Source organism: Rhea americana, unplaced genomic scaffold (genome assembly GCF_003343005.1).
Source record: "Rhea americana isolate MKP2758 unplaced genomic scaffold, rheAme1 scaffold_25, whole genome shotgun sequence".
NCBI classification, from domain to species: domain Eukaryota; kingdom Metazoa; phylum Chordata; class Aves; order Rheiformes; family Rheidae; genus Rhea; species Rhea americana.
The window spans coordinates 2683365-2695050 of record NW_028186368.1 but is presented as its reverse complement, the minus strand read 5'-3'; the positions used below and the strand labels follow the sequence as shown (position 1 = coordinate 2695050).

At 39.4% G+C, this 11686-nt stretch overlaps 1 protein-coding gene and 1 long non-coding RNA gene across 3 annotated transcripts in view; one reads left to right on the top strand and one right to left on the bottom strand.

Annotated features, from left to right (window-relative positions):
• LOC146594777 (uncharacterized) overlaps window positions 1-1226 on the top strand; it is a 16815-nt gene extending 15589 nt beyond the window's left edge. Inside the window, exon 3 of the long non-coding RNA XR_014896105.1 lies at window positions 1110-1226. This is a non-coding gene — a long non-coding RNA (uncharacterized LOC146594777). The remainder of the gene's footprint in view (window positions 1-1109) is intronic.
• Window positions 1-2771, bottom strand: part of POPDC3 (popeye domain cAMP effector 3) — a 52314-nt gene extending 49543 nt beyond the window's left edge. Inside the window, exons 1-2 of one of the 2 annotated variants that reach the window (XM_085306925.1) lie at window positions 2026-2771; window positions 60-168 (exon numbers count right to left, since the gene is read on the bottom strand). In XM_085306925.1, coding sequence (XP_085163051.1) covers window positions 60-168; window positions 2026-2516 — 600 coding nt within the window. In that variant the 5' untranslated portion in view covers window positions 2517-2771. The remainder of the gene's footprint in view (window positions 1-59; window positions 169-2025) is intronic. The other variant, XM_085306927.1, reaches the window with a different exon arrangement.
• Between the last annotated feature and the right edge of the window lie 8915 nt (window positions 2772-11686).

Below are 11686 nucleotides of genomic sequence, written 5' to 3'. Positions count from 1 at the left end.
TTTTAATCTTTTTTAGTAAAAAAAAAAAAAAAAAAAAAAAAAAAACACTCCCCTTTTACCTGGAAAATACCCTCTTCTGTGGGCCTCAGTGAATCCCATTCCGGAGAATCCAGAAATTGAAGAGGAAAAATGTAATGCAGAAATTCTCCATCAACTGTCACTCTGATCCTACCAAGATAAGATGTGTTAATTTGTTAGTACTATGTGTACAGAAGCAAGGACTGCAACAGGAATGTGCTATTTCTAATATGTGAGGAGTTTAAATACAGCTTTGATAACAAAAAGTAATCACTGGCCAACAGTATCCTAACTATGTAATGCTTTTGCACACAGCTGGATCAGACTAGTTGAGTGACAACACAAAACAATTGTGCAACAGAAATTCAAATCCTTTCAGGCCTTACTCAAACTATATTATCCTACCTGGGGCGGATTTGTGCAGCCACATGCAAACTTTGTTAAGAGAAGGCTAGCATGCACTGGGGAACTGAAAGAGCAATGCACAGAACCCCACTTGCCTCCTTGGCTGGAAAGCCGTAGCATACATGTCCTAGTTTGGCAAACAGGCATTTCAGAGGGGATGAAGTGGCAAACAGCGCGATATGGGAGTTCCTGATACATGTAGTGTGTACTACATCAGGCACTCTCAATGTTTAAYATGAATTACATTGCCACAGGACTGGGTCTGTAGCCAGGGGACCAGCATGGAGGTAGGAGATCCCTGCAGCCTTCTGCAGATGCCCAAGAAAATTTTCCTGTATATTTTTGATCATATTTAAGTTTGAAAGCACATGAGCAGGAAATGTACACTTGAACCTCATGACCTAAGAGAAAACAAGCAAGCAGTGGGAGCCCTCTTTTTACATCTGCTCAGAACTGAGATTTTCCAAGAGCACAGGAAGCAGACCTCTCTTGCACAAAATAACKTAGCATGAACTACCTGTGCTGTTACTGAATGGCTGGGCAAGTAGAAGGATGGACATCTCTCCTTCAGTACAGCTACAGCCAAAGGCAACCTCCAGATGGTACTTTCTAGAGACCTCCCAAAAATGTGTCAGACTACGGTGTGTGTAGAGTTAACTACATAAAATCCATATTGTTCATTACAGGTATTCCTAAGTCAGCTGAGTTTAAAGCTGTCTGCAAGTTTCTTCTGTCCATGCATCTGTCAAAATCTACCTAGAAAGCATCTCATCAAAACCATCGAAGACAGACAAGGTTGTCATCTCTGGTTATCCAATCTGTCCTTGTGGTGGTGAGACCAAGAGGATACACAGAGATCCAGGACCATTTCTATACAGTAAGTAAGYGGGTACTTCCCCTCAGAAAAGCACCAGCAGGGTTGTCTTAAGGCTTGCTAGAAGGGTCTCCAACAAGCAGGGAGCATAGGCAGGTGGCTATTTTGCCTCAGGGCCTTACTAAGTGCCGCAAAAACTGTAGCCTTAACTACATAAATTCTGGTAGGGCTTGACTATTACACCCCTTTGTAATGGAAGGGGGTTGTGGGGCCTCCTTTTGCTCCCTTATTCCTTTCTTCCCCACCACCTCTCACAAAGCAGCCACAGTCAAGATACTCTGTTAAGTTTACCTCAATATATTGAGTTTCATAACTACATTTTAGTCCTTCTTTCAGATGATATTAGCAGAGAAAAGCAAAAAAGATGTGTTAGCTAGGCAACAGATAGACTGCAAAACAACATGAAGACTGAGGCACACATTTACATTTCCTTTATCTGAGTAACCTGGAAGTGCTATGATACAATAGTCTGAAAAAGAATGATGATTTAAAATCCTCTTCTTTAAACTATTATAGTCTTTGTGCTTAGTGTTGCTGTGTTAGTGCTGTCCCCTAGACAAGTGTACTTAGCCTGTTAATATTTATATTACATGCATTAATATTTAATCTATTCTACTGGAAAATGAATAAACAGTACACAAATTAGGCATTTCTTTCCTTTTCAGGAAGAGTGAAGAAAAAAGAAAAAGAAATTTACAGTAAACAAGTCAGAACAAACTGATACAAACCTGCCAGATACAAGCAAGGACAGTTTATCAATAGGTGTTTTGCCTTGCATAGCGTAACAGTGCTCTTTCTCCAGAGTAACCACTTCTGCATCACAGCACAACACAATCTTCCTATACACAGTTAAGGAAATTCCTAGAGGCTGAAAAAGAGCGCTGTAGAGTTCCTGGAATTCTTTGTCAAAGGACACACTCCGAACTTGGTAGGTAACATAAATGAACTGTACAAAGCATATAGCAAACAGTATAAAGTTCCAGGAGAATATATCAGCAGCACAGACATCCAGCCAAGCCCAAACGGAAGAGCAGAGAAAGCCCAATCCAAGTAAACTGAAGACATAAAGCAGCCCGAAGAATCCACTTCCACCCATGAAGCCAACAACAAAGAGAATACTAGCTAGATGGTAGATAGATCCCTCTGCCTCTTGCTTCCAAGTTGTGCAGGTAGGATGTGCATGTATCAAGCTTTCCCAAAAACTTGCATTTTCTCCCATGGCTGGACTAATTTTTTGATTCAGCTGAAGCTTTTATTTATTTATTTATTTATGCAAGACAGCTAGAGGAGTCCTTTGCTTTTCCATCCTTGTAACCTCTGCTCAGTGATCACATAATGTCACGGTCTCTTTTGGTAGTGACGCTGCACTTAAGATCTCAGGCAACTAGGAAGCTACTGTTCTCAGAAGGCTATGCCATTTCTCATCAGTTCACACGTTGTCTTGTCTTCAGCTTTGTCATCTGTAGTTTTATCTGATCTGGATAAGTGAAGAAAAGAGGTATTACTTATAAAATGATTTTCAGCAGTTAAACCCCAGCAAAACTTTCATTGTCTAAAGCCACAGGTTGCATTGCAATCATTCAGTTTCCCAGGTAACTTCAACCCAGTGATTCCAAGATCAAATCTTTTATTTATTTGGCTGAAGATCATGTCTTTGCATTTATGAACCCTACAGGTCCAATTGCACCTAGATCCATGCAAACATTTACACAAAATCCAAAACATGCTGTGACAAGTGTTTCCACAGCTTAACAATTCACTGAAGAGAAAGTAGTCACATCTGTTGGTTTTGCACCTGCCACCTACCAGTCTCATTTAATGCCCTACCTTGTTCTTGAACCAGATAACACAATGAACACTCATTCCTTATTCACTTCTCCCTCATTTCCACTCAAGACTTCTGTTGATCCACCTTTCTTTTTCTCCTTTTCCTTTCTGTTATCATTAATGACAACAGCAAAGCTGCTTTGTCCCTGAAGACAACAGAATACATCCCCAAACATCACAGAAAAGGAAACCCAAGTATTATGTGGGATGTTCTTTTCTACTCCGACGACAACAGGCAAAAAGCTGTCATGTATAAGAAAGACGTCATAGCTCAAATGCAGTTTTATACAGATTATGTTATTAGAACTTTAAGTGAATAAGTCMTCCTGCAAAATACTTTTCAAAAGGCATTTACAGATCAATTTTACATCTGAAGTTCTCCTCAAATAATTCCACAGTATGGAGCATATAATTGTATTGTTTAATACTTGTAATGGTAAACAAGCTATTTTTTCCATATTTGAATATATTCCTAAGTGCTTTTTTTTTAAATCAAATTTTCCAAGAGCCACAGAAGTCAAAAGAAGTACTACTGGTGCACTGAAGCAGCCAGCCTCATTCAGCAGGGTTTCAGTGTTGTATTTACAGTGTCATATCTAAAAGATTCATAGATTCAAAGACATATCATATTTCTTAGCTTTAATTCCTTTAAGTTTATTCAAAACTCAGCACTAGTTCTTTGATTCAAAGCTACTAATGCTAAATAAAGCCGTACAATCCAAAAGAACTGAGTGGCAGAGTTTAGAAGAAAAGGTAAGGAGGAAATCTTTCCCTCTTTGGGAATGGGGTTAGGAATGTCATTGGCCAGTAAAAATATCATTGCTAAAGAGCAAGGCATCTTTCGGAAGTAAAGGTTCTCAACATCCAATTTAGTGGAAGAACTGGCATTACAAGAATGAGGTACTTCGTAGCTCTAAGCTCTGTTGTTTGTCCCTTGACCCAATACCACTTTCGACCAATAGAACTATTATAGGAGTCTGCCTAGAGGTAGGATTTAGCCTTTTGACAATGGGAGTTCAGAAGTGGATTTGCTACAGAGAATTTACTTAGGCATAGCAAGAGCATTAGGAATTTCAGGTATTACTTCTATGACAAAAGCTAAGATTTTGAACTGAAAGAAGATAAAATTGTGCAAAACAAACATATAACCATATATAACCCAGACCTTCTGTTCTAAATTCATTCAGCATTTCTGTTGCACTGTCAAAGTCAGCTGCAGTTTTCTTTTTTTCATAGAACCACTAATAACACTGTCCCAATTTTTAACTATTGTTAATACTTCTACTTTAACGCCAACATTTTGCTTCATCCAGTTGTCATAAATGCCCTAATTTGTACAAAAAATCAGTGTGTTAAATGAGGCCATGACTAACATGTTACATAGGAAGCTTCATGCATGCCACAAATGAAAACACTGTAAGTCTATACTATAATCTACTTTCCATTACCATGTAAAAGGCCCACTGCATGACAAAAATTTCACAAAATTTATATATTTTATATTAATTTTCAATTGCCTTGTAGCATTCATAGTCAACCTTCAGCTCACAGAATTACTGTAAAATGTCTGTTTATGAGAAAATTTGTCAAAATAATTTGGGAGGAACAAAATACCATTATGACACAGAGTCTTTATAAACAAAATCAAAGCTATGGAAAGTTCTCCTACATTTATAACTGTTTGTATTTGGAATCTATCTATCTTGAAAAAAAACACTCTATGGAAAATTCCCATTTATTTCAGTAATTTTGCACAATGAGAACTTTTGCTGCAGCATCATCCAGGCTGTAGAGGACATGCCTCTAYGAGGACAAGAAGAAGAGCAAATAAGGGAGGCAAATGTTTGCATCGAATATAACTTCATCAACATAAGACTCTTCTGAGCTACTTTAGGTAACAGCAAATGGGAAAAGTGCATTTTAGAGGCTGATTCAGGCAACAACAAACTCTCTGGAAACACTGATGAAGACTACTGCTAAATGGAAATCACTTCTCAGGACTAAAGTGAAGAGCAGGCATGCTTGCTGCCAGTGAATTACAGTCAAAAAGAGAGGGTTCACCTATTTTTATCATGAAAATATTCTAAGAGTTGGAAGCCAAAAATTGTTGACAATCTTTTTTTTTTTTTTTGTTATGAAGTACTAAACAGAGCAGAAAGTATGTATAGACATGAGGATAGTAAAAAAAGATTATTTTGATAGGTATCTAGTGCTACATAAGGCCTTTCACAATTTTCACATTTTAGATTCTAAAAAGCTTCAAAGCAGTCACTGTAATTATGCCATTCATATACTGCAGGCATTGGGAAGAAAGAAAACAAACAAAAAAGGCCAGCTGTGGTACTAAATGTGAGTCATCCTCCACTGAGAACCCATCTACAAAGTGCCTACAACAACACTGCATTTCCAAGTTTGTAAGTACACAGATGGGACACCATCACTGCACTGAGAAGCTTTTATTTTCTTAGTCAAATGAACCAGCAAAGTTAGCATGCCAATTGATTCTGGCCTCACTTGAAACACCAATTTAGCTATCCTGTCTGCGATGAATAGTTATCCCTATAGTTTAATTTGATGGTGACAATCAGGCAAGCTTCAATATAAGACTGTATTTAAAGAAGACACCTTTGATTATAAACTTGCGGAACTGTATTTTCCCCAAGTAAATGTCAGATTACTTTCTATTCTGCCACCTGCTCAAGGAAGAGAAAGCATGCCTTACGCAAGTCTGTGTCAGACCACAGCTGCAGAGTAGTTATTTGACTACTTTATTCAGAATAACATGGAACAAAATTGACAACTGTAGGCTGCTGGACCCAGAGATGCATGGAAAACATCTTCCAGCTCAGACAGAGGACATACTCTGCTGACACAGGCTGAATTCCTGAAACATTTCTGGATGTTTTACCAAAACACCACTACAGAGGCAATGTAAAGTTGCATGGAATTAATTAAGATAAACAGCATTTCTGAAAGAACTAAGCTGTCATCAGAAAGTGATAAAATTAACAAGTTTGCTAGAGTTTCAAAGCAGTAAATGGAGCATTTCACAGACACTCTCCAAAATAAGTAGCAGCCAGCAATTTAAAACTTCATATAAACAGTATATTAAAATATACTGTTATTTTCTGTTACCCAAAGTAACAGAATTGTAATTTAAATGCAACGCCCCCCCAGACTTTTTCCACACACTGCAGCATTTCCACAAAGAATTACCAATTATGTAAATTATAATTTACTTAAATAAATTTATATTTCACCCCATTTTTGTCATTGACAACTCTACCTCATCTCTGAGAAACTCTGAGTGTTAGTTACTCTCAGTGTTTGAATAAGAAGAGTAATTTCTGCAAAACACTCTAAAAACCCTGAGGCCAGGAGCAGCTTTCCCTTCAGTCTTTTCAGTGAAGTCAAAAAGCAAAGCTATTCAGACCTTGAACACACTATCCTTTAGTTATCTTAGACTAAGTATTCAGCCAGAAAGCCCTGGAGACTTTTACAGTGCACATACTGACAAGACTTAGAGCCGCACACACTGATCATGTAGCCAGCTTAGAGGAATTACATTGTTTGCTACAGATTTGGAACCACAAAGCAAGATTTTTTCTTTACAGAATATACAGTTCTATGTACGAATGAGATGATGCTGGATTTAGCAGGATCTGTTTCACTAATTTTAGACATCTACAATATAGATGTTAATATATGTAAGCTAGTGGCCATAGACTGGCTTTGCAGTCAATTAAGTTGTTCCACCAGCTAAGAGCAGAACCCAATGGTCGGATGCGAATATGCAGCCAAGGAGAACGGCCTTGACATCCAAGGGCTTCAAAAGTGACTGTCTCTAAGGATCTCCCATCTGGGCAATGGGCAGTTTACATCTAGTGACAGTGACCAGTGGTCAAGCCCTCAGTTAGATGTACAAATACAAGCTGCTTCTTAATTTTAGCAAGTATTTCCCCTAACTCACCATAATGTTTTCTTCAGCAAATCCATTACAGTATCCCTTCTATGTCCCATTACACCTCTGGAATCTGCTCTGTGCTCTACTAATGACATGTATTTCTCTTAATGGTGGTTTAAGTAGCATACTCTCCAGAAGCTTCTGTACTTTATTAGTTATTCACTCAGGGTTAGATACCTAAAGGGACCTAGAGATCAGCTTGCAATTAAGGATTTGCTCATCTAACTCATACAGTGCACAGAGGAGATATCCCTACAGACAGGTATGGCTATGTACCTATAGACAAGCGGGCAGATAAACAARCTATTTTGAGCAATGAACTGACCTTGGCATTACTCCCTCAAAGCATGCGCACAGCAATGGGACACTAGTAGGACAGTAACTAACAACATAAGCTCCTATTTCAGCTTACATCATATGACTTCATATATCCTGTATATCTTATCCATATCCTTCATATATCCTAGGCAGAATAATAATTACAGTATTGGAAAACAGTATTTTCCTAATGAAATGCAGTTCTGTTCCATGTAGGGAAGGCTACAATAACTTCACCACAAACTGTAACATCTATTATAGGGGACAAAAACAGGAGGAAGAAGGAGGAGAAAAAGGACTACTCAATCCAGCAGATAAAGATAGAAAGATAATCAGTCACTATAAAACTAGACATATTCAGATCACAAAAGTATGCAAGCATACACCGCAAAGGTTATTAATTAATGGAATGGCTTTAAAAATTTCCTTTGCTGGGAATTTAAGAAGTCAGGATGCTGTCTAATGCCTAATATAAATTTGGACATGGTATCACTCAAAAAGGAATTGATTTACTACAGACTTATTTTTATTCTACAGGAAGTTAGACTAGACGATCACAATGATGTCTTCTGGACTTTTTTTCTAAACTACTTAATATAAACAAGATTTATATACTTAGAAAGCTGAGTAGCTCTTCTGCCCAGTGAAATCTAGAAGCCTAGCTTAGATACCAGCTAAGAAGCTACTTCAGCACTGAAGACAGATGTGTCTTTGAAATTATTCCTCACACACAGATCTTCCAGCAGGAATATCCAACCATGTGGAGCCAGAATCCCTTCCTGAGACGACAGCAATGTTTTTCAAAGAACAAAGATGGGTGCTTTACTATGAAGCATGCACACAGCCCTGGAAGCTGAGCCCTAGGCTCCCCAGTCTCCTCTGTACCCAAAGCAAGTGTGGCGGTGCAGCTCAGGGCAGACTTGTCTCTTCYCTGCACACCACCACGGCTCCAGTAAGAAGGGCAGGATGTGGCCCACCCACAGAAGCTGCAAGCGAGTCATTTCCCTGCATCCTTGTCGGGCGGGGAAAATGGACTTGAAATCCCTTGAGGAAGGGACCTAGCTAGTGTCTTGGTCCTCGACTAGCACTACTGATACACACTATATCACTTTAGAGGTAAAGCACCCTGGTTCTTAAGAGAAGCAGTTGAACTGCACCTTTCCAGTCCCTCTGGCACCTGTGTGGCTGCCCAGCCTGCAGTTACTGAGTTGGACCTACACCTGTAAAGCACCCAAATTAAGTGATACCTTCACAGAGAGCAATTGCTCTAGGAAAGCTTAAAGTTGAGGCACTTTCAAGCATCTTTGGCATTTCAGTGCCTTTAGAGAGGCACTAAGAAAATGCAGCAGCCAAATGGGATTTTTTTTTCTGGGCCAAACTTTGTGGTCAGCAATCATTTAGGCTCCTATGTTCAGAGGTTGTCAACAAAAAAATCCCCTTCAGTCAGCTGTTGCATTAGAGATGCCCCAATTCCGTTTTTACTTTGAAGTCACTGACTAATGTGAATGTTGGTTAACAGCGCAAGGTTGCTAAGCGGTTGTCCTCATCGCTTGGTGAGGCCTGACTTCTGTCTTCCTGCTGCAACCTGTGCACAATTGTTTTGGGCAAAGTGGAAAAGCTTTTGCAGGAGGCTTTTAATAGAATTTTCAATTCACTGAGCTTTGTTGGATGCAGCTAGGATGGAGCGAGTCAACTCATAATTTGTTTAAATCCCTAGTAATCTTTCTAGGAAGTGGAAAAAAGTGAGAGTAAGGAAGAAAAAAAACCCAGCAACACAGAATAGTTTAAGGTTCATTAGAAACACTGCATACAGGGAAGCTGCTATTATTTAGTCTTTAAATATTTAAAGCCCAGCTTTAAATACACAGATTACAGTACTTGAACGATTGCTCATTTATCACTGTAAAATATACAATGCAACCCTCCGTGGTTGCAAAACCAATATTGAAGATGCTATCTATTTTTTCCTCTAGACAATATCTGATAAGAAAAAACATGACAGATTTTCCTCCAATTTGAATCAGAACTGATGAACCATAAGAATATGGGGTATTCATGCCAAACTAATAATAATTCTTTTTTAAAGCTTTTTTAGGTCTAGGGGACAAAAAATTTAAAATTTTGATAGAGTCAATTGCTAACACTTGGGAAAATTAGAGTAAGGCTCTTGTATATTAAATGGTATTGGCCAAATAACAATTCAGTGTTTCTATGTTGTGTTATATAATAAAAAGGACAAAGAGAAGCACGAATTCAGTCCTTTCTACAGTTCAACTTCTAAATGAATTAAAGAGAAAGCAGCTACAGTGCGTATTTCACACGTGTTTTAAAACTATGTTAATGAACTATAGTTGAACCCTGCAGAACCCAGCAGAACCCAGCTTAAGTGAGTTTATATGATGCAGGAGGGCCTCTGGAAGAAAATGTATTCCCTTCTAGTTACATGGACATGAATCAGACGACATCAACTTCATTTCCCAACACAGAAATAAACACAGAGGCTTAGGCCATCACAGTGCACCTGGCCACAAAACTGGATTACCATATTACAGAAGACTAGTATCATTAGCTGTGCATGCAAATACATGAACAACATACTGAGTCATGAACTGCTGCTTTCCTGCACCCCAGGAGCTCTAAACATAGCAAAAAGTAGCAAGTATGTCCTAACACGGCTGCCAAAATGATTCATCTTGGCTGCAGGGACTGGGGTTAGAGGTACAGTTCTAGCTTGTGCTTTACTGGAACAAGTGTCATATGGCTTTACAGACAAAATGGTGCCACACAGAAGCACCCAGCACACGCATAGCACTGGTTCAGCATCACTTTCATTAGTCTATCTACAAGAGTCAGAATATTCTTAGTTTCTTAGCATAACAAAAATCAAAAACTGAAACTGTGTGCACCATACAATAAATACTATAGCTAGACTTTTTGTGCAACAGAGGCATGGCCAATTACATGCACTGTATTAACCCCTAGAGACGCGGAGCAGAGATCATTTATGCAAAATAGTGTACACACATTTAGAAATGATAAAGTGCCACCTTATCTCTGAAGAGCCTGCAGACTTTATTGATAAAACGTAGTTTCATCTAACATCCCTTTTCTTCAATCCTTAATAAACCCCAAGTTCTCAACTTTCATAAAAGGTTTTCCTTCTATAAAACTTGCCTTCAAAATTAATTGTATCACATTTCCTTCTAATACTTATTCTCCTTATAGGAATTTGCAGTGCACTTGTTATTTTGCAGGCAAGACATTGTCTTAAAAACACCCTCTTGAAATTTTACACTGCGTTGTTATTTGGCACCATACAGAACTTTGTGAAAAACCTAAATAGCAACAGTTCTGCAGTCTTGGAAATCCTGCCTTATTCTGCTGTGGTCAGTGAAAACATTGCTCCTTGCATGTATACAATCATATTCCCATTAATCCTCAGAATGGCAAGAAGCCCAAATTCTGGAAGCCAGATTTCATCAATGACATCTTTATAACACTACCAGGTGGCTCTATGATTCAATATTGTAAGAGATCAGCTATATGAAATGTTTGCCCATAAAGTGATTGACAGCTTAAATACAACCTGAAGCTTTAGAGAACAGCTGAAGGAAATGTGGTAAAATATTACAGTTGGAAAAATAGTGTTTTGTGTCGCTTGTAGTTGTTTCTTTGCTAAGACATAACTGCAAATACAAAAACAAATCTTAATTTCAGAGTTCATCTGATCCTGTTATTTGTTGAGGGGGAGACAGAAGAATCCAATAAACGCAGTCAACGAAGCAAACTGTGAGCAAGTGGGAGAAAACTCTGGCCCCGAGCTGGTTTTGCGGAAGTGTTGCCACTTCCCAAGTTCGCGACTGCATGAGTTGGCTGGAATCGCACCTGACAAGAAGCCAGAAACCGCTCTTTCTTAAGAAGCGATCCCCCAAGCAAATACCTGTTACAGCCTTATTTCGGGCAGGCATCCTGAGGTAGGAAGAGCAAGGCAGCGTGCCACGCTCTTTTATAAAGGGTGTATTTTACGAGGCAGCACAAAGCTCTCCAACTTCCAACATACACCGAATTCCGGCAGTTCGCCTACAGCCTCGTTACTGCTCCTTATTCCCAGCGGGAGCTTTTGGGGAGAGGAGCGCACCTCTCCGCGAAAGCCGGGAAGAAACCGCCGGGAGCCCCGTCGGGGCGGCTTGCCCGGGCGCGCTTTGCTCCCTCGCCGCCAGAGCCCGCACCGGGGAGCCCCGCGGCGGCGCCGTCCCTGCCCCGACGGCCGCGCTCGGCCC